This window comes from Petaurus breviceps, unplaced genomic scaffold (genome assembly GCF_028583685.1).
Source record: "Petaurus breviceps papuanus isolate PSGF00001 unplaced genomic scaffold, PetGlider_PUasm1.0 138, whole genome shotgun sequence".
NCBI classification, from domain to species: domain Eukaryota; kingdom Metazoa; phylum Chordata; class Mammalia; order Diprotodontia; family Petauridae; genus Petaurus; species Petaurus breviceps.
In genome coordinates this window covers 26,056,961-26,080,875 of record NW_027185694.1, presented here as the reverse complement: position 1 = coordinate 26,080,875, position 23,915 = coordinate 26,056,961, and the positions used below count along the sequence as shown (strand labels likewise).

Below are 23,915 nucleotides of genomic sequence, written 5' to 3'. Positions count from 1 at the left end.
CAGATCAACAATAAAACTAGCAGAAACCACATGATTATCTCAATAGATGCAGAAAAGGCTTTTGACAAAATACAACACCCATTCCTATTAAAAACACCAGAAAGTATAGGAATGAATGGAGCCTTTCTTAAAATAATAGGTAGCATCTATTTAAACCATCAGCATGTATTATATGTAATGGGGATAAGCTAGAAGCATTTCCAATAAGATCAGGGGTGAAACAAGGATGTCCACTATCACCCCTCTTATTCAATCTGGTACTAGAAATGTTAGCAGTAGCTATTAGAGAAGAAAAAGAAATCAAAGGAATCTAATTAGGCAAAGAAGAGACCAAGTTATCACTTTTTCAGATGATTTGATGATATACTTAGAGAATCAGGTAAAAAACTACTTGAGACAATAAATAAATTTGGCAAAGTTGCAGGATATAAAATAAACCCACATATAAATCCTCAGCATTCCTGGATATTTCTAATGAAATTCATCAGCAAGAGATAGAAAGATAAAACCCATTTAAAGTTATTGTAAACATTATAAAATATTTGGGAATCTACCTGCCAAAACAAACCCAGGACCTATATGAACATAACTACAAAACACTTTACACACAAATAATGTCAGATGTAACTAATTGGAAAAATATCAATTTCTGATGTCTGGGTTGAGCTAATATTATGAAAATGACAATTTTACCTAAATTAAATTATATATTTAGTGCCATACCAATCAATTTTCCAAAAAAATACCTTATAGAACTTGAAAAAAGAGTAACAAAATTCATTTGGAAGAACAAATGGTCCAGAATATCAAGGGAATTAATGAAAAGAAATGCTAGGGAAGGTGGACTAGCTATACCAGATTTTAATCGGTATTATAAAGCAGCAGTCATCAAAACTACTTGCTACTGGCTGAGGAATAGAGGAGTGGATCAATGGAATAGATTGGGCACACGAGATTCAGCAGTCAACAACTATAGTAATCTATTTTTGATAAGCCCAAAGAACCCATCTTTTGGGATAAGAAAATTTGACAAAAACTGCTGGGAAAACTCGAATGTAGTACGGCAGAAACTGGGCATAGACCATTATCTAATACCATATACCAAAATCAAGTCTAAATGGGTCCATGATCTAGGAATAAAGGTTGATACTGTAAGCATTCTGGGAAAGCAAGTAATAGTTTACCTGTCAGATTTGTGGAGAGGGAAATACGTTATGACCAAAAAATAATTGGGAGCATTATAAAATGCAAAACAGATAATTTTGATTACATTAAATTGAAAAGTTTCTGTGCAAAGAAAGCCAATGTAACCAAGATTAAGAGGGAGGTAGGAAATTGGGAAAGAATTTTTACAACCTATGTCTCTGATAAAGGACTCATTTCTAAAATATACAGAGAATTGAGTCAAATCTATATAAATACAAGACATTCCCAATTGATAAATGGTCAAAAGATATGAACAGGCAGTGTTCAGAGGAAGAAATTAAAGATATCTATGTGTATATGAAGAAATACTCTAAATCACTATTGATTAGAGAAATGCAAATCAAAACAACCCTGAGGTACCACATCTCACCAGTCAGATTGGCTAAGATGACAAAACAGGAAAATGACAAAAGCTGGGGAGGATGTGTGTAAATTGGAACAATAATGCATTGCTGGTGGAGTTGTGAATGATCCAACTTTTCTGGAGAACAATCTGGAATTATGCCCAAAGGGCTATAAATAATTCCATACCCTTTGACCCAGCAATACCACTTCTAGGGTTGTATCCCAAAGAGATCATAGGAGTGGGAAAAAGACCCCTATACACAAAAATATTTATAGCAGCTCTTTTTGTGGTGGCAAAGAATTGGAAATTAAGGAGGTTCCCATCATTTGGGGGAATTGTTGAACAAGTTGTGGTATATTCATGTAATGAAATACTATTGTGCTATTAGAAATGAGGAGCAGATGGACTTCATATTTACCTGGAGAGGCTTATATGAACTGATGCTGCATGAGAAGAGTAGAACCAAGAGAAATTTGTACACAATTACAGACACAATGTGTGTGTGATGACCAACTTTGATAGACTGGACTCTTCTTAGCAATGCAGTGATATAAATCAATCCCAAAAGACTCATGATGGAGAGTAAGGTGTACACCCAGAGAGAGAACTAGAAAAAACTGAGTTTCAATCCAGATTGAAGCAAACTACCTGATCTTTTTCTTTTTAGGTTTTTTTTCCCCCTTTACCATTTTTCATTCCATCTGATACAATCCATCTTTATAACCTGACTAATGTCTAATGTAAATGTATTTGCAGATCCTATACTTGATTGTATCCGTCATGGGTGGTGGCTGGGGGGGAGGGAGAGAAAATTTGAAACTCAAGGAAATGTGGAATTGAATCTTGTAAACTAAAATTAAACAAATTAATAAACTCCAAAAAGAAAAAAAGGAAAAAAAAACAGAGCTGAACATAAAATTTGACTCTGAAATACAAGAAGCAAGAGAATCCTGAGAAGGTAAACTGGAAAAAGACATCATAAGAAACATAGTAAAGTTGAACTATTTACATACCTACATGGAAGAACAATAATTGTGAGTCATGAGACTTTTCTCAGTATGTGGATAGTTGAAGGGATATATATGTTTGCATATATATGTATATATGTATGTATCAGAAGTTGTATGTGTGTATAAATATATATGTGAGCTTGTATATATGTGGGTACATTTATACATAGACAGAAAGTACATGATCAGTCGAATATGAAGGGATGATATCTAAAAAACAAAATTAAGAGGTGAGAGGAATATATTTGGAGAAAGAGAAAGTGAGAGATGGAATTGGGTAAATTATCTCATATAAAAGGCAAGAAAAAACTGTTACAATGGAGGGGAAGAGCAGGAAGATGAAAGAGAATGGCTCAACCTTACTCTCATTGAATTTGACTTAAGGAGGGAATAACATACACCCTCAATTGGGTATCTTACCCTACAGAAAAGTAGGGAGGGGATGATAGAAGGGAAGGAAAATTGGGGGAAAGGGTTGTTAGAAGCAAACACTTTTGAAAAGGGACAGGGTCAAAATAGAAAATAGAATAATTGGGGGGCATGATAGGATGGAGGGAAATATAGTTTGCCTTTCATAATATAATAACATGGAAATGTTTTGTATAACTACACATGTAAAAACTATATTGAATTGCTTGTCTTCCCAGTGGGGTGAAGAGGAAAGAAGGGAAAGAATCTGGAAATCAAAATTTTAAAAACAAATATTAAAAAATTTATTTTTTACTTGAAACTTGGAAATAAGATATATAGGCAGTGGGGTTTAGAAATCCATCTTGTCCTACTAGAAAGTTGTGGGGGTGGTATGGGGGAGCCTATAAGAGAGAACAGATTGGTGGAAGGGGTATTCAGTAGGCTTGCTATCTTGGGGTGGGAGTAGGGAAATATGGGCAGAAAATTTGTAACTCAAAATGTTGTGGAAATGACTGTTGAAAACTAAAAATAAATAAATAAATTTGAAAAAATACAGCACCCATTCCTATTTAAAGAAAGAAAAACCTAGATGGAACAGGAATAAAGTGACTTTTTCAAAATGATAAACAGTACCTATCTAAAACTATTAGCAAGAATTATCTGTAATGAGGATGTTAGGAACCTTCCCAATAACAACAGGGGTATAGTAAGAATACCTGTTATCTTCACTATTATTTAATATATTACTAGAAATGCTACCCATATCAATAAAAGAAGAAAAATAAATCGAAGGAATTGGAATAGGCAATGTGGAAACAAAATGCACTCTTTGCAGATGATATAATGGTATACTTAGAGAACCCTAGAGCATAAACAAAATATTACTTGAAATAATTAACCACTTTAACAAAATTACAGGATATAAGATAAACCTGCATAAGCCATCAGCATTTCTTTATAAACTGAGGGGATGCCCATCAATTGGGGAATGTCTGAACAAGTTGTGGTATATGGATGTAATGGAATACTATTGTGCAATAAGAAATGATAAACAGATAAATTTCAGTAAATCCTGAAAAGACCTATACTAACTGATGCAAAGTGAAATGAACAGAATTAGAAAAACATTGTCCACAGTACCAGCAATCATGTGATGATCAACTATCAATGGCTCAGCTCTTCTCAACAACACAATGATCCAAGACCAATACAAAGGATTATTGTAGGAAAATACTATCCATATCCTGATAAAGAACTGATGCACTATGAATGCAGACTGAAACACTCTTTCCCCCCCATTTAAGTCTTGCTTGCATTTAAAAAAATATGTTTCTTCTTTCACAACTGTGACTAATATGGAAATTATTTTTTACATGATAGCACATGTATAAACTTTATCAAACTGCCTACCATTTTCAGAAGAAGTGGAGGGAGGGAGGGAGGAAGAAAATTTGGAACTTGAAATCTTGTAAAAATGAATGCTAAAAAAGGCTTTATTTTACTTGAAATGTAAGAGAAATGTATAATTAAAAAAGGCTAAATTCTCAAGTCTGGATCCAAGGTCCTCATTATTCTGGCCCCCCAAGCTTAGCTTCCCAGATTCATCAACACTACTTATTTCTACTTCTAGTCAAACTAGTTCACTGTCCAGGTTCACGTTGCATGCTTTCCTCCTCAAATGCCCTTGTTCATGTTTTCCTCTGTGCCTGGAATATATTTCCCTCCACATCTCCATCTATTGAAGGCCAGCCTTCTGTTTTTTTTTTTTTTTGTAAAAATATTTTTTCCAATTCCATGTGAAGAGAATTTTCAACATTCATTTTTATGAGATTGAATTCCAAATTTTTCTCCCTCCCCCTTGCTTCCCAAGAAGGCAAGCAATCTGATACAGATTATACATGTGTAATCATGTTAAACATATTTCCAGTCATGTTGTGAAAAAAGAAACAGAACAAAAGGAAAAAGCTATTTAAAAAACAAAAAGTAAAAATAAAAGTGAATATATTATGTTTCAATCTGCAGTCAGATTCAATAATTCTTTCTCTGGATGTGGATAACATTTTCCATAATGAGTTTTTTGGAATTGTCTTGAATTATTGTGTTACTGAGAAGAGCTAAGTCATTCATAGTTGATCATTGTACAATATTGTACAATGTTTTCCTGATTCTTCTCACTTCAGTCAGCATCAGTTCACATCTCTCCAGGTTTTTCTGAAATCTACCTGCTCATCATTTTTTGTACCACAATAATATTCCATTACATTCGTATATCACAACTTGCTCAGTAATTCCTCAATTGATGGACATTGCCTCGATTTCTAGTTCTTTAAGGGCAACCCTTCTTTCAAGGTCAAGCTGAGGTGCTGCCTCCTCCGGAAAGCTTTCCCATATCTCCACAGTCAAAAGTATCCTCTCCTAACTATGAATTCCTTTACCACTTTTTTTTTGTAACTTCCCATTTGGCATTTTTTCTTTCTGTCTTATGCTGTAGCTCAATTAAACAATCTTTTATTAAGGGCCCACCATAGATATGGCAACCTGTTAAGTATTGGGGATATAAAAAACAAAGACAAAAAAAAATCTCCTGTCTTCAAAGAACTATTTTTTTTAGAATTGTACTTAGCTCTTTAAAATTGTACTAATCTTAATTGTATTATACAATGCAATTGTATTGAGTTATGCAAGTCTGTGCCTTAGCTCCTACTAGCATAAAGATCCCTGAAGAAAGAGAGATCCCATCTCCTCTCTACTTTTGAATTCTTACTTTTTTTTGTACCTTACCCTCAGCCATCTGGTGCCAAGCAAAGGAGTCTTTGTAAATTGGATGTCAGTGATTATCTATTGACTGGGTAGCATATGGATTGGGTGAAGGAGGTTCCATTGGTAATAGCCCAAGGACTTAAAAGAAAGGCCCCAAAAAGGGAAATTTCCACATATTATAAATTCTATCATCATAACACATTCCCATGGAGCCCAAATTCTTACAAATTTCTTTCTCCTCAAAAACTTCATGAGGTATGAACAAGTATTACTAGATGAACAAACAGATTTGTAGAGATAAATTGATTTTCCAAGCGCTAACAGCTAATTAAAACTGTACTCAGATCTCTAGTGCTGAAAATGAACCTAATAAGTCCATTCCCCTCATTTTTAAGCCCCTTGAAAATATTTGCCTCGCCATAACCTTGAAAGGCACCTAAAAATAGTCCGAGTTTTATAAATATTTGTTGAATTGAATTCAAAGTCTTCTAAAATACGGTCCTTTCCTATCCTTTCCAGTTTTCTTATACCTTGATCACTGTCATTATACTCTGCACTCCAGTGACACTGCCTTCCTAACACAAAACATTATATTTCCCAACTCTGGGCATCTCATTCCCCATGTTGGGGGAATTGTGTATCAGCAAGCACCCTCGCATGCCCAGGATGGTAGCTAGCACAGGTTCTTTTATCTGCTCTTCTAAAGGAAAGCAACTCAAAAAGGGGTTAACCATCTTACTTTAATGAAACATATCATTTACCTAGTTTAGGGGGGAAAGTCAACACCCTGAACTTCAGATTATGCAAACAGAAGTTACAAGCAGACAAAAAATGCAGATAGAGAAAGAGACCAACAGGCAGGGCTTCCAGCTGTCTGACCATTACATCCATACCTAGTCAGTTACCAGAGGGGAAAGCATCAACATCTGGGTTTTCAAAGCCAGGGGGCTCAGTGGCTGCCCAGACTCTCATCTGGCCTAGGCACACAACTCTTTTCATGAGTGAGCCTCAAAGCAAAACCTCACATCAGTGTATATATAGCCTTCTCCAGGGTCAGCGAACATCACCACTCTTGTGACCCACTGTCCAATCATAAAGTAGCAAGGTGTGGGCATTCCTGAAAAAAGAAACCTTCCACCACAGGCTCCATGTGACCACATTCAGCCTATTAGGGGGCAAAGTATATTTTCAAATCAGGGAAGGTCCTCAAATTCACTTAAGCCTATAAAGGGGCCAAGGGGCAGGGAAGATCTTCAAAGTACCATTACCATTACTAATGTCTCTTCTCAGAAACACAATGATCCAAGATGATTCCAAAAGACTCATAATGGAAAATTATATCCACATCCAGAGAAAGAACTGTGGAATCTGAATGCAGGTTGAAGCATTCTATATTCACGTTTATTTTTACTTTTTGTGATTTTTACTAGCTTTTGACTTTTGTTCTCTTTCTTTTTTCACAACATGACGAATATGGAAACGTTTAACATGATTTCATATGTATAATCTATATCATATTGTTTGCTATCTTAGGGAAATGAGGGGAGGGAGAGAAAAATTTGGGATTCAATCTCTCAATCCTCACCTCTGCCTCCTGGTTTCTCTTTCAAGTCTCATCTAAGATCCTGTCTCTCCTGAGAAGCCTTTCCTGATCCTCCTTAATCTCCAATTTATCCTGGGTACATCTTGTTTGCACATAATTGTTTGTGTATTTTCTTCCTTTCTTAGGCTTCGAGCTCCTTGAGTGCAGGAACTATCTGCATTCCCTTGTATTTCCATAATTTAGCACAAGGTCTGGCATACAGCAGATGTTTAATAAGTGCTAATTGACTAAATGACTAACTATGAAGGAGGGAAATTAGGTTGAAGAAAGAAACTTGCCCCATCTCTCTAGCTAGTAAAAGTCTAGAACTCAGGTCTCCTGATGCCTCTCTAGGTCATTGCTCCTTTGGGTAGAATGCTGCTGTAACTCTTGCCCTTAGTCTCCTTGGATCAACCCCACGGTTCACAAATGACATATATTATCTTGTCTCTCAGAGAATCCATTTCCCCACCATTCTATTGCAATGAGAATTGGCAAACTGTGTAGTTTCTTCCAATGACCAACAGGTGGCAAACTACCACTACCATATGGGCTGCTTGCTCTGATTTCCCTAATTTATTCCAGAGAGGAGCTGGTTTATCTGAAGCCTTTTAATCCACACTAGGGGTCTGAGTGAAAAAATAGATTGTAGTATATTTTCCCCTCTCTTCATTGATGTAAAATGGTAAAGGTGACAATTTTGAAGGGATGCTGGTGAAGCCAGAAGACTGTAAGCCAGTCTTTTGGAAAAGAGTGAAATGTGATTGGGGGGGGGGGGGGGTGTGGAGAGAGATTCATAGGATTATAGATTCAGAGATAGGATTACAGAAACCATTCATTCCAACCCCATTATTTTACTTATGAGGGAACTGAGGCAGACAGAGGTCAAGTGACTTGACCAGAGACATACATCCAGCAAGTGTCTGAAGTAGTACTCAAACTCAGGTCTTGCTGACTCCATCTAGGACTATATTCAATATTCCTCTAGATTGCAGAGGTTCAAAAGAGTCTCCAAGGTTGCTATTCCTCAGTGTGTGGTTGTAGATAGAGAGAACTGGACAGAAGAAACTGTGAACTTGGCATTCTCAACCTCACCTGACATTACATAGAGCAGGGATTCTTAACCTAGGGTCCATGGTCTTTGGAGAGATGTCATGGGAGCTGTGTACTTGGACGAAAAAAAAGTTACATCCTTATTTTCACCAACTTTTAACTGAACTTTAATATTTCCTTAATTAAACAAAACATTATTTTGAGATGTTGATAGGTTTTACTAAATTGCTAAATGGGTTGATTAGACAAAAAGATGAAGAACTTCTGGTATAGAAGTTAAGTTTTTGACACCTGCCTCAGAAGAAATGAAATTGGGCCTATTTGTGGAGTAGCCAGAGAGAGTGTTGTGTGAATGGAGAAAGGGATCTAGGGTCATGGTTATGGGCTAGGTCTAAGCAGAAGACTAAGTGAGATTTATGGAGGGTATCAAATTTATTCTGATTAAGGAAACTTTATTTTTCTTTTGAGAACCCAGTAGGTATAATGAATGATAGATGCTCTTCTCCCACAAAAAAAGAAGGAATTATGAATGCCTTCAAAGGTCTTAATAAGCCAAAGTGACAGGAATCCAAGGCAGTGACCCTAAGTCCAAGTCAAAGCCAAGAAACTGAAGCCAGATGTTAGTTTCTGGCCCTGGGAATCACAACTGGTAGCCAAACCCACCAAGGGCTATAGAAAGGGAAAAGTAAATATTCTTCCTGGAAACTATTTCTCTCCTCTGCCATATGACCATAATGGGCCCATTCAAAGGCCTAATCTAAGGTACATTTATGTACTTTAGGCAGACACCAGGATCTTCTCTGGGTAGCCATGAGTTGTATTTTTGTGTTTGTTTGGTTTTTGTGTCAAAGGGTTTGTAGGGATTTCAATGAGGAGCTTAACACTTCTTTCTGGCCCCTAGAGCTAAGAGGCTGAAAGCTCTATACCACCCAGATTGTCCAGTATATCTTCCAGATTTAGAGCTGGAAAGAACCCTGAAAACCTTATAGTACAACTCAACCCCCTAGTTTCACAGAGCAAGGAACTGAAGCTCATAGAGGTCCAACTCTTTACACCAGGTTACGCAGGTAATAATGAACAATGAACGACAGGATATGAACAAAGGACCCTCTGACAACAAGGAAGGGTTCTTTCCACTAGATACCTCCCTGAGACTAAAAGCTGGGACCCTTACCTAGCTAGACCATTCTGTAAAAAGTCTAGCAGCCTAGCCAGAATGACGAAACCTCTTCCCCACAACTTACATATACTTGAACGTAAGAGGTCAACTAATATTCTCCTGTAAAAAATATCAAGGTAGAAATAGAGTAAAGGAAGCATGATTCCAGCAGTTAGATAGGAAAGGATTTCTTGGAGGAGGTGAACCTTGATCAAGTCCACCAGGGATGCCAAATTGTCACTATAAGGAAGGATCAGCAAGTTCATGAATTATCTTTCTAATTGTGGTTTTTATTTCCTCTGTTCTGGCAAGGAACATTCTACTATTTTCCCTAGGTCAGAGACCAAAGGTATTTTAGTTGGTGACTTCCCAAAGTCTCATAGATGTTATCTTCTTCTGCCTAACTTGAATCCTATATACCTTCTCCAATTTATCTCATATGGTTAACACTACCAGCTAATGATCTTTCTTATTTTCAGATTCCTACTTTTTTTCTTTGTCGGCCATTCAATAAGCATTTATTAAGAACATACTGTGTTCCAAGCTTTGTGATTCAGAAACTAAGGCAAAGGACAGTCCCTGCTCTCAAGTAATTCATGGTCTAAATAGGGAGACAACATGAAAACAATTATGAGTAAACAAACTACATATAGGATAAATTGGAGATAATCACAGAGGGAAGGTGCTAGCATAAAGAGAGATTAGAAAAGGGTTCTTATAGGAGTCAGGGTTTTAGTTAATACATAATGGAAACGCCAGAAGCCAGTAGGTAAAGGGGAAGAAGGAGAGAATTCCAGGTGTGGGCGACAGCCAATGAAAATATAAAGCCTGAGGGGGGAGGAGCCAAGATGGAGGAATGGAAACAATAACTTTTCTAAGCTCCTCTGTGAATCCCATCACTAAACTTTAAAAAGTGAATCTGAGCAGATTTTAGAGTATCAGAATCCACTGGGAGACAGAGCTGGGCAGAATCCAGCCCAGGAAGGTGTCCACGTGAGTCAGGGCAGGGGGAGCGTGGAGCAGGTAAGGGCTGCAGGAGCTTGGACTAGAGAGCAGACTATAGCAGAGAGAGAAGGAGCCCCAGCCAGGGGAACTCACCCACCCCAACCGCAATTCGCAGCTGTCTCACCAGCATCTCATCACAGGACAGGAGGATCCATAGGACCCAGGTAAGAGAGGGCTGAAGGCCCCCAGCAGAGACAGCAGCTTCTCTTGGGGCTATTACCCCCCAGCCTGGAAGTTTAGAAATCGCCTGCCTGATTTTCCAGGGGCAAGAATGTCAAAGTAAACTCTGGCTGCTCCAAATCCCCCTCCCTGACCTAGAAAACCCACAGATAAGTGTCCCACCCAGAATGAAATCCTGAGATAGTGGAAACAGCCTCATGCTTAGTAGTCACTGAGAAAGGGAATAACTGAGGCAGCAAGGAGTATGAATAGAAGAGGGGGAGGGGTCCCAACAAGCCCCACCTCACCTGACCAGCAAAAGCCTGCTTGAGTGGTAGCCCAGGGGCATATAGGAAGAAATCTGAAGTGGCCAGCCCACCCCTCCTCCACAGATTACTCTGTGAGCCTCAGTGTAACTCGGGGAACACTGAGACTCCTGGCCTTGACCTCTAACCTAGGCACCCAGAGGTTCCAACATACAAAGTCAACAACCAGGCCCTTAGCTCCCAGCCTGAGAAATTAGGAAATAGGAAATTACAATAGGAAGGAAGGAAGCTGAGAAGGAGAAGGGGAAGGCAAGAAAATCGATTAGAGCTTATCACAGCAATAAAGAACAACCAAATACAGAGGACAACATGGACTCTATATTCACAGCTGAGACCACAGAAGGAAATATGAACTGGTCTCAAGTCCAAAAAGCATTCTTGGAGGAGCTCAAGAAAGATTTTAAAGGCCAAATTAGGAAGGTAGAAGACAAATTTAAATCTCCAGTGACCGAATTGGAAAAAAGTATCATTGAAGAAAACAAATTTTTAAAAAGTAAAATTAGTGAACTAAATGGAGAAAATGCCTCATTAAAAAAGGGCATTCAAAAACTAACTGAAGAGAATAATTCATTAAAAATTAGCATCAGTCAAATTGAACCTCAGGACTCTATGATGCACTAAGAGTCAATCAAACAAAACATGAAGACTGAAAAATTGGAAGTGTAAAATATCTCACTGGGAAAACAACTGACCTAGAGAACAGATCCAGGAGAGATAACTTGAGAATTATAGGCCTACTGGAAAGGCATGATGAAAAAAGCAGCCTGGACAACATCCTCTAAGAGATTGTCAAAGAAAACTGCCCTTTAAGTCCTGGAATCAGAAGATAAAAAAGTTATGGAAAGAATTCACCGGACTCCTCCTGAAAGAGATCCCAAATTGAAAATTCCAAGAAATATCGTAGTCAAATTCCAGAATTACAAGATTAAGGAAAATATACTGCAAGCAGCCAAAAAGAAAGAATTCAAATGTAATGGAACTACAGTCAGGATCACCACAGGACCTAGCACCTTCAACATTAAAAGATCAGAGGGATTGGAATTTGATATTTCATAGGGCAAAAGAACTGCAACCAAGAATTAACCATTCTGCAAAACTGAGCATAATCTTTCAGGTGGGGAGATGGTCATTTAATGAAATAAGGGACTTCCAGACTTTCCTGATGAAAAAGCCAGAGCTCAATGGAAAATTTGATCTCCAATTACAAAACTCAAGAAAGACATAAAAAGGTAAACAAAGAAAATGCACACTCACAATACATACATGCACATTCACGCACACATGCACAAAACTTGGGCTGCAATAAGAGCAAAATGTTTACATCTCTATATGAGAAGCTGATAACTGGCAATATTGAAATTTTTATATTTATCATGACGTTTTAAAAGGTTATACATTGATACAGTGTGTGGGTATAAATGAACTAATCTGATGATTAAAATACCTTATTAAGGGGGTCAAAGGGACTGTAATGGGATAAAAGGAAAGGATGAGACAGAAAAAGGTAAATTATGCCATATGAAAAGGCATAAAAACACGCAATAGTAGAGAGGAAGGAAAGAGGGAGAGGAACATAATTTGAAAATCATTCTCATTAGTTCTGGTTCAAAGAGGGATCAACATGATCAGTTATGTTTAAGATTCTAATGTGAAAAGACATGAAAACTCATTAAATAGAGGGAAAGGAGGGAAGGAGAGGAGCACTGTATGAAATTTACTCTCATTGGTTTGGGGTCAAAGGGGGAATAACATACTCTGATAAGAATAAAAATCTATTGTGTTCTTTAGGTAGTATGAGGGTAAGGGGGAAAAAGGGGGTGATTAGAGGGGAGGGAAATCGTAGTAAGGGGAGAGGGTAGGTAAAGAACGGGAGGTCACTGGGAGGGAACACTGAGGGAGGTGGAGGTCAAAAGGAAAACTCCTAAGGAGGGGAAGGGAGAAGGAAGAAACAAAAACATAAGCAGGGGAGGGAATAGAATGGAGGGAAAGAGACAGATAGTTATCATTACTGTGAAGGTGAATGGGATGAACACTCCCATAAAACAGAGGCGGATAGCAAAATGGATTAAAAACCATAAATCTACAATATGTTGTCTATATTAAACACATTTGAAAAAAAGGGAAACCGACAGGGTAAAGGTAAAAGGCTGGAGTAGAATATATTATGCCTCAGCTAAAGTGAAAAAAAAAAAGGAGTAGCAATCCTTATCTTAGATAAAACAAAAGCAAAAATAAATCTAATTAATAGTGATGAGAAAGGAAACTATATCTTGCTAAAAGGCACCATTGAAAATGAAGCAATATCATTACTTAACACATATGCACTAAATGGTATAGCATCCAAATTCCTAGAGGAGAAATTAAGGGAATTAGAGAAAGGAATAGATAGCAAAACTATACTAGTGGGGGACCTTAATCTCCCCCTCTCTGAACTTGTTAAATCTAACCTCAAAATAAACAATAAAGAAGTTAAGGAGGTGAATAGAATTTTAGGGAGGCTAGATAAAATAGATCTCTGGAGAAAACTGAATGGGGATAAAAAGGAATATACTTTCTTCTCAGTGGTTCATGGCAAATACTCAAAAATCAACCATGTACTAAGGCATAAAAAACTCACAATTCAGTGCAGAAAGGCAGAAATATTAAATGCATCCTTCTCAGATCATGATGCAATAAAAATCATAAGCAGTAAAGGGCCATGGAAAGATAGACTAAAAACTCTTTCGAAACTAAACAATTTAATCCTAAAGAATGAGTGGGTCAACCAAGAAATTATAGAAACAATCAGTAATTTCATTCAAGAGAATGACAATAATGAGACAACATACCAAAATTTGTGGAATGCATGAAAGGCAGTTCTTAGGGGAAGTTTTACATCCCTGTGTGCATACATGAATAAATTAGAGAAAACGGAGGTCACTGAATTGGGAATGCAATTGAAAAACCAAGAAAAAGAACAAATTGAAAATTCTCAGTTAAATAGTAAATAAGAAATACTGAAAACCAAAGGAGAGATTAATGAAATTGAAATTAAGAAAACTATTGAATTAATAAATAAAACTAAGAGCTAGTTTTATGAAAAAAAAGCAATAAAAGTGATAGACCCTTAGTCAACATGATAAAAAAAAAAAGAAAACCAAATATGAGTATCAAAAATGAAAAAGGTGAATCTACCTCCAATGAAGAGGAAATCAAAACAATAATTAGAAATTATTTTTCCCAATTGTATGCATGTAAATTTGACAATCTTAGCGAAAAGGATGAATATTTACAAAAATACAAGTTGTGCAGATTAATTGAAGAGGAGGTAAATTATTGAAATAACCCCATCTCATAAAAGGAACTCAAGCCATTATTGGACCCCCTAGGAAAAAATCTCCAGGGCCAGATGGAGTTACTAGTGAATTCTATCAAACACTTAAAGAACAATTGATTCCAATTCTCTATAAACTATTTGGGAAAATTAGTGAAAAAGGAGTCCTACCAAATACTTTTTATGACACGAATATGGTACTGATACATAAATGAGGAAGAGATAAAACAGAGAAAGAAAATTATAGACCAATTTCCCTCATGAATATAGATGCAAAAATTTTAAATAAATTATTAACTAAAAGACTACAGCAAGTTATCACAAGAATAATACACTTTAATTAGGTAGGATTTATCCCAAGAATGCAAGGATGGTTGAATGTTTGGAAAACCATCAGTATAATTGGTAATATCAACAATAAAACTAGCAGAAACCACATGATTATCTCAATAGATGCAGAAAAGGCTTTTGACAAAATACAACATTCATTCCTATTAAAAACACTAGAAAGTATAGGAATAAATCGAGCCTTTCTTAAAATAATAGGTAGCATCTATTTAAACTATCAGAAAGTATTATATGTAATGGGGATAAGCTAGAAGCATTTCCAATAAGATCAGGGGTGAAACAAGGATGTCCACTATCACCCCTCTTATTCAATCTGGTACTAGAAATGTTAGCAGTAGCTATTAGAGAAGAAAAAGAAATCAAAGGAATCTAATTAGGCAAAGAAGAGACCAAGTTAACACTTTTTGCAGATGATATGATGATATACTTAGAGAATCCTAGAGAATCAAGTAAAAAACTACTTGAGACAATAAATAAATTTGGCAAAGTTGCAGGATAAAAAATAAACCCACAGAAATCCTCAGCATTCCTGGATATTTCTAATGAAATTCAACAGCAAGAGATAGAGAAATCCCATTTAAAGTTATTGTAGACATTATAAAACATTTGGGAATTTACCTACCAAAACAAACCCAGAACCTATATGAACACAACTACAAAACACTTTACACACAAATAATGTCAGATCTAACTAATTGGAAAAATATCAATTTCTCATGTCTGGGTCGAGCTAATATTATAAAAATGACAATTTAACCTAAATTAAATTATATGTTTAGTGGCATACCAATCAATTTTCCAAAAAACTACTTTATAGAACTTGAAAAAAAGAGTAACAAAATTCATTTGGAAGAACAAATGGTCCAGAATATCAAGGGAATTAATGAAAAGAAATGCTAGGGAAGGTGGACTAGCTATACCAGATTTTAATCTGTATTATAAAGCAGCAGTCATCAAAACTACTTGCTACTGGCTGAGGAATAAAGGAGTGGATCAATAGAATAGATTGGGCACACAAGACTCAGCTGTCAATGTCTATAATAATCTATTGTTTGATAAGCCCAAAGACCCCAGTTTTTGGGATCAGAACACATTATTTGACAAAAACTGCTGGGAAAACTGGAATATAGCATGGCAGAAACTGGGCATAGACCATTATCTAACACCATATACCAAAATCAAGTGTAAATGGGTCCATGATCTAGGTATAAAGGTTGATACTGTAAGCAATCTGGGAAAGCAAGGAATCATTTACCTGTCAGATTTGTGGAGAGGGAAAGACTTTATGACCAAACAAGTATTAGGGAGCATTATAAAAAATGTCAAATGTATATAATTTTGATTACATTACATTGAAAAGCTTCTGTACAAAGAAAGCCAATGTAACCAAGATTAAGAGGGAGGTGGGAAATTGGGAAAGAATTTTTACAACCTATGTCTCTGATAAAGGACTCATTTCTAAAATATACAGAGAATTGAGTCAAATCTATATGAATACAAGTCATTCCCAATTGATAAATGGACAAAGGGTGTGAACAGGCAGTTTTCAGAGGAAGAAATTAAAGATATCTATGTTTATATGAAGAAATGCTCTAAATCACTATTTTTTTTAAAGCAATCGGGGTTAGGTAACTTGCTCAAGGTTACACGGCCAGTTATTTCTGGGTGTGGTGCTGAATATCTGAGCTCAGATTTGATCCAGGTCATCCCGACACTGGAGTTGGTGCTCTTACTTGCTGAGCCACCTGGCCGCCCCTCTAAATCACTATTGATTAGAAAAATGCAAATCAAAACAACTCTGAGGTAGCACATCTCAACAGTCAGATTGGCTAAGATGTTAAAACAGGAAAATGACAAATGCTGGAGAGGATGTGGGCAAATTGGAACACTAATGCATTGCTGGTGGAGTTGTGAATGATCCAACCTTTCTGGAGAACAATCTGGAATTATGCCCAAAGGGCTATAAATAATTTCATAACCTTTGACCAAGCAATAACACTTTTGGATTATGTCCCAAAGAGATCATAGAAATGGGAGGAAGACCCATGTGTACAAAAATATTTATAGCATCTCTTTTTGTGGTGGCAAAAAATTGAAAATTAAGGGGGTGCCCATCAATTGGGGAGTGGCTGAACAAGTTGTGGTATATGCATGTAATGGAATACTATTGTTCTATAAGAAACGAGGAGCAGATGGACTTCATATTTACCTGGAGAGGCTTATACTAAAGTGATGCTGAGTGAGAAGAATAGAACCAGGAGAAACTTGTACACAATTACAGACACAATGTGTATGTGATGACCAACTTTTATAGACTGGACTCTTCTCAGCAATGCAGTGATATAAGTCAATCCCAAAAGATTCATAATGGAGAGAGATGTCTACTCCCAGAGAAATACCTAGAAATGATTGAGTTTGAATCCAGATTGAAGCAAATTACCTGATGTTTTTCTTTTTATTGTTTGGTTTTGTTTCTCCTTTACCATTTTTCATTCCATCTGATACAATCCACCTGTATGACCTGACTAATGTCTAATGTGAATGTATTTGCAGATTCTATACTTGCTTGTATGCCATCATGGGAGTGGGGGTGGTTGGGGTTTAGAGAGAGAAAACTTGAAACTCAAGGAAATGTGGAATTGAATATTGTAAACTAAAAGTAAACAAACAAATTAATAAAGACCAAGAAAAAAAGAATATGTAAAGGGTGGAGATGGAATATTATGTTTGAAGAACAAAAAGGAAGGCAGTGTCCTCATGGGCAGAGAGCAGCTGGATCAGATAGTACCTGAGGGGGTGTAAAGTGCAAGAAGATGTGAAAGGTAAGGATGGAGCAAGGTATGAAGGGCTTTGAATGCCAGAGGATTTTGTTCACGATCTGGAGGTAGTCACTGGAGTTTATTGAGTTGGGGTTTATCGAGTTGGTGTGTGTGTGTGTGTGTGTGTGACATGGTTGTGCTGTAGGAAGATCAGTTTCACAGCTTACTGCAGGATGGACTAGAAAGGGGAGAGACTTATGGTGAATGCCTGACAGTTGGTGTAGCCTGTGAAGACCTCCATCATTTTCCACTCCCTAAAATGTCCAGGTTTATTTCCTGTTGTGATCCCAACTTCCTTACAACTCTTTTCCTCTATGGGCTCTGAGAACCTGGAATATACTATACAAATTCTTGTCTGCATAAGTATATCACATTTCCTCAATTAGAATGGAAACTCCTTGGAGTCAGGAAACTTTTCTTCTCCTGACTCCAAGAACAAGTCCCTTCTTGTTCCATGACTCCTCAAACCCTGGGGGCAGGAAATACTGACTTCTTTTCCATCCTTTGACCCCTTTAGCGCTTCCTCTCCAGAAACATGGGGCAAGTTCAGCCACGACACCATCTACCGGGCTGAACGGGAGAAGATGGCATCCGTCAACCTGCGACATCTGATCGACAATATCCTCAGTGACACTGCCGAGGACCTCCGCCTACAGTGTGATACTGTCAACTTGGCCTTTGCCAAATGCTGTGAGGAATTAGAGGATGCCAAATATAAGCTGCAGAACCACCTGATTAAGGTGATAACCTCTAGCTGTGCCCCAACTCCTCCCCACCTCATCTCTCCCCATCTCAAAACCCTTGGGGGTACCAGAATTATACTGCTCCATTGGACCGACCCTTTCGTCAGGTGCACTGCCATGATTGGTGTCATAGCCCATGCTTTCAAATTCCAATTAGTCAATCAACAAGCATTTTTATTAAAGCACCTGACATGAGCTGGGCATGATGCTAAGTACTGCAGATTTTAAGAAAGGAAAAAGATAATTCTTGCTCTCAAGGGTTTACAAGTCTGATGGTAGAAGATAACATGCAATTATGTTGAAATAAGCTTCATATGGGAGAAATTAGACATGTTGTTGCTTGTCCTTTGCTTTGGAAGAGGACCAATGACAGCATGGGCTGAAGTCTTGACTGGTGAGTGAATTGGATTGAAGTGAGGTAGAGTTGTACAAAATCATCAACCTCATCCTTCCTTCCAGAGTCATTGAAGACCAAGGGCCTGAAAAAAGTCAGAATAACTAGAGATAGTCCAGAATGTAGTGGATGACTGACCAAGCTCTAAGTGCTCCATAGTTCCTACTTCAGTCCATTTCTGTAATGAATAAGAGATAATCAATAGAAGAAAAGCAATGGCATAAAGGGGGATCAGGAAATTCTTCTTGCATAGTGTGGTTTTAGATGAGATGTGAAGGAAGCCAGAAGGCAGATTTGAGGAGGGAGGGTATTACAGGCAAGGAGGACAGTCAGTACAAATGCCTGGAGTGAGGAGATGGATTATTTTATGTGAGGAACATTAAAGAAACTGGTGTTATTGGATCACAGAGTAAGTAAAGGGAGTATGGCTACGGAATCTAGAAAAGCAGGGAATGAAGCAGATAATGAATGGCTTTGGATTCCAAAGCCCTTTATTTTTGATCCTGCAGATAATAGGGAGGCACTGGAATTTATTTTAATAAGAGCGTATATAATCATAAATCACTAGGTGGCTCAGTGGGTAGAGTGCTAGGTCTGATGTCAGGAAGACTCATCTTCATGAGTTCGAATCCAGCCTCAGACACTTACCAGTTGTGTGTCCCTGGGCAAATCACTTAGCCCTGTTTGCCTCAGTTCCTCATCTGCAGAATGGGCTGCTGAAAGAGATGGTAGACCATTCTGGTATATTTCCCAAGAAAACTCTAAATGAGGACCTGACTCAAAAATGACTAAACATCACTGTAATCATATCTGCACTTTAGGAGGATCAGTTTGACAGCTGACTGGAGCATGGATTAGTGTGGAGAGAAACTTGTGGTAGGGAAAATAACCACTAGGCTATTATTATAGTCTAATAGTCTAGGTATGATAAGGGCCCATGTCAGAGCAACAGCAAATGTAAGATAAGAGAAAGAAGCGGGTATATGAGACATGTTCAGTCACAGAAAACTTCCCTTTATAGCTAGACAGAGCCTTAGAGGTAATCTAGTACAAAAACCCTTTACGTAGAACCCTGACTGGTTATCATCTAGGCCCTATTTGGAACGTTCCAGTGACCACTGGTTATAGCCTAAAATAGTTTGTGCTATAAGCTTTTCCTTGAATTGAACCACAAAGTACCTCCCTGTTATTTAGTGCCATATAATGACTGGGCTAGAAGAACTAGCTCATTTAGCTCAAACCCTGCATTTTATAAAACCAAAGCATGCATAGAGGTGAAATGTTTCATCCATAGTACTATAGTTGGGAAGTAGCCAAGCTGGTCCCCTAATGTAGATCTGCATCCAGGACCATAGCTCTTTCCATGCTTTCCAATTGCTGGTTCTACTTCTGTGAAATTTTTCTTTTCATTCCCTCCTGAGTAAACTCTATGGACCCTCCAAGACAGAATCATAGCTTAGTCTGGACCCCAAAGCTTCTGTTAGGAGAAGTCCACAAATCACCCTAATGTTCCTTATTCCAAACCCACAAGTCCCCAGAGACCATCAGTCACAGCTCCCCTCTGCCAGGACTTACAAAAATAAAAGTTGATCACAGGGGACTTCTCACCCAAGTCCTCACTTCCCCAGCAAGCCCCAAACTGGTTATTCTAAAAGCAGATCCCACTCAGCTGCTTCAAAATAATTTGACATTTGGGATAATTTGCTACAGTTATAAAGTGGGAGTGACTCATTGTAGGAAGGTCACATTCTAAGGGAGTTTTGGTGGGAATGAATGTAAGCGAATTTTGTTTTGTCAGCAGAGGCCTATCTGCTCAGAACTGGGAGGAGGGGATATCTCAGAAACCATCTGGTCCTATTCTTTTCAGGCTGGGAATGCCCTGTACAACATCCTTGACAGGCAGCCCTCTGAAAGACCTCCAGGGAGGTGGACTCATTACTACTCACCTGTGAAGTTTCCCTTTACAACAACTTGAAATCAACCTCTTAGTTGCTTCCTTGATTTGGTCTTAGCTTTGTACACTTCCTATGACTCAATTTTTTCATTGGTAAAATGAAGGGGTTGGACTAGTGAATAAGGCAGCCAGGACTTGGGTCCTAGGCCCCTCCCACTCTCTCACACTTTCTCCTTCTTCCTCTTTAGTTGAGTAAGAGCAGGCTCCCAGTTAAATTTGCTGTGCCTTGATTTCCTCATCTGTAAGATGATAAAGTTGTGCTCAATGACATCTAAGAAACTTAGATACATGATTCTGTGACACTTCTCTTGCCATAACCTCCCCCACCATACCCTAGCAGAGAGCTTTCAGGGTATATTAAGTGAACAGGAAACTTTGCCTTTTGGCTCAAGCAGCTCTTGGGAGCTTTTACTGCTTCTAATTTGGCAATGACTTGTTATGTTTCATTAAATTTGAGCTAGGGTTCCACTAGTAAATGGAAGGTACAGAACACCAAAAACTTCCTGCAGTCTACAACCACAGTCCTACACATATCTTATGACCCCTTTTCTCATTCCCTAGTTGTTTTGGCTCATGGAACTCTGAGACTAAGCCACAAACATGCCCTATCAGTACCATCTCCAAATGTCTCCTGTACTTGAGGGACAAATCTACTTTAGCCATTAGAATAACTCTCATATGCACTCAGAAGCAATATAATGCTTAGGCTTACAAAAAGGAAACATAGTTGAAGGGGACAAAATCCTGAGCCCTAAATTTGTGTGATGTGCTATTCAAATGCCTGAGTTGGGAACTCAGAGGGTTCACTCTCCCTCTGGTGTTGTAGGAAAGTAAATTTTTAAGATCTTCCCTGCCCTTAGGTTTAATGCACCTGAAGCCTGTGGTGGGAGGCTTGTTTTCAGGATTTCCCACACCTTGGTGCTTTGTGATTGGGCAATGGGTCAAGAGGGTTGTTACATTCTCTGACCCAGGAGAAGGTTACATAATCCCTGATGTGAGGCTTTGTTTTGGGGCTCACTTTGAGAAGTGTTGTATGATTTGACCATATGAGACTCTGGGCTACCGTTGAGAGCCCGCCGGCTTTGCAAAACCCAGATGTTGATGCTTCCCTCTCTGGTAACTGTGATTTGGTATGAATGTAATGGCTGGACTGTTTGGAGGCCTGTCTACTTGATATGTTTTTCTGTTTTCTTGTAACTTCTGTCCATATACTCTGAAGTTCGGGGTGCCGACTTTCCCCTGAACAAGGTAAATGATATGTTTGATTGATTAAAGTAAGCTTGTTAACCTATTTTTAGTTGTTTTCCTTTAGCAAATCAGCTCCAAGAACCTGTGTTGGCAGCCACCCTGGGGATGCTGGGGTGCTTGCTGCTACAAATGGCATCACGAACAAGATCTTCAGAGTAAAAGGAAAGTATAGTGGCTGGGATAATTGTTTATTTCCCAGTTGTGGTAGCTTTGACTCTGTGGAGCAATGAAACAGGAGAGAAGAATGGTTGACATGCTGACTTTGCTGAGCTGAGAGCAGGAATGGTGAACTGCCTGTATCAGCACCTGGGCAGAAGACAGGAGCAGCTGCCTCCTGCAGAAGAAGAAGGAACCCAGGAGTTCGGAATTCAGCCACAGGACAAGATAAGGACTGTGTGGCAAAGCAGGGGCACTGAATGTGTTTCCTTGCTGCATCCCACAGTTTGGGACCCAGGGGGAAGATGGACTTGTGTCTGTGGTGGGTGGGGTGAAGGGCCATGGACCCCCAAGGACCCCACCCTATTGGTTTTGTTGCCTGGTTGCCCCTCAGAACTTGTGAGCAGAGGCTGGAGCAGTGTGAGGGGAAGGACACCCCCTCCACTCTCCCCCCAAGGGAACTTTATTTGAACTCTTGTTTTGTATTGAGGTGATAATGCAATGTACTTTGTGTTTGTTTAAGGCCTTGTGGCCACTTTGGTAACTTTAGTTATGTATCTTGAAAATGTGACCTAAGAGATGTTTAGTGCTAGTTCAAATGTAAATTGTCTATGCTATGGGCATGAAAGATCTTGGGACTGAATTTTATAGGAATGTAAATTTTTAAGATCTTCCCTGCCCCTAGGTTAAGTGTACCTGAAGCCTGTGGTGGGAGGCTTGTTTTTCAGCAATGCCCACACCTTGGTGCTTTGTGATTGGGCAATAGGTCAAGAGGGTTGTTACATTCTCTGACCCAGGAAAAGGCTATATAATCCCTGATATGAGTCTTTGTTTGGGGGCTCACTTTGAGAAGTGTTGTGTGATTTGACTAGATGAGACTTTGGGCAGCCATTGAGAGCCCCCCGGCTTTGCAAAACCCATATGTTGATGCTTCTCTCTCTGGTAACTGTGATTTGGTATGAATGTAATGGTTGGACAGTTTGGAGGCCTATATCCTTGATATATTTTTCTGTTTTCTTGTAACTTCTGTCCATATACTCTGAAGTTCAGGGTGCTGACTTTCCCTTGAACAAGGTAAATGATATGTTTGATTGATTAAAGTAAGCTTGTTAACCCATTTTGAGTTGCTTTCTTTTAGCAAAGCAGCTCCAAGAACCCGTGTTGGCAGCCACCCTGGGCATGCTGGGGTGCTTGCTTCCATATCTGGTCAAGCTCAGAGAGCATAGTGAAAGATAGAATTCAGACAAGGTGCTTTAGAGAGTCATGTCTCCAGTCTTGTGCAGAGAAGAAAGAGAAGCTATTGTAGACTTGGGGCTCTGGGTTTAGTCATATGCATTCATCTCTGGTTCCATACCATCTACTGTTCCGGTTGAGCTCTGCCATTCTCTTGGGCACTTGTTGGAGGCACAGATCAGGTCTTTTTACCCTGCTACCTTCTCCCTAAGCTTCCTGGCTATCCATATATGTGGATGTAAACATAGATGTCCAATATCATGTGTCACTACTTTACTTCTTCCACAGACACTCCAAGAAATTTCTGACCAGGAAAATAACATTGCATCCCTTAAACAAGCCATAAAAGACAAAGAAACCCCCATGAAAGTCGCTCAGACAAGGCTTTATCAGCGAGCTCACAGGCCTAATATGGACCTCTGCAGGGATACAGCACAATTCAGGTAATGATGCTGGCCTGGCTTCACATAGCTTATGTTTCTGTACATATATAGAATCCCTTTAGCTAATCAGAGGATCATTGGGGTTGCTTTGGGATAATTCAGATAATAGCCTGAATCCCTATCTATTATTTTATTTCTAGGTCATTCTAGAGATGCATAGGACCATTAGCAAAAACATTTAATTAAGATATTAAATAAAGAGGAAATTAAATAGTTTAACATTCTCTGTGTCCATACACATAATATA

At 38.5% G+C, this 23,915-nt stretch overlaps 1 protein-coding gene across 1 annotated transcript in view; it reads left to right on the top strand.

The window, feature by feature from the left end:
- TEKT4 (tektin 4) overlaps positions 1 to 23,672 on the top strand; it is a 70,057-nt gene extending 46,385 nt beyond the window's left edge. The window contains exons 4-5 of the mRNA XM_069065631.1: positions 18,015 to 18,237; positions 23,514 to 23,672. Of these exons, the coding sequence (XP_068921732.1) occupies positions 18,015 to 18,237; positions 23,514 to 23,672 (382 nt within the window). The remainder of the gene's footprint in view (positions 1 to 18,014; positions 18,238 to 23,513) is intronic.
- The last annotated feature ends 243 nt before the right edge of the window (positions 23,673 to 23,915 follow it).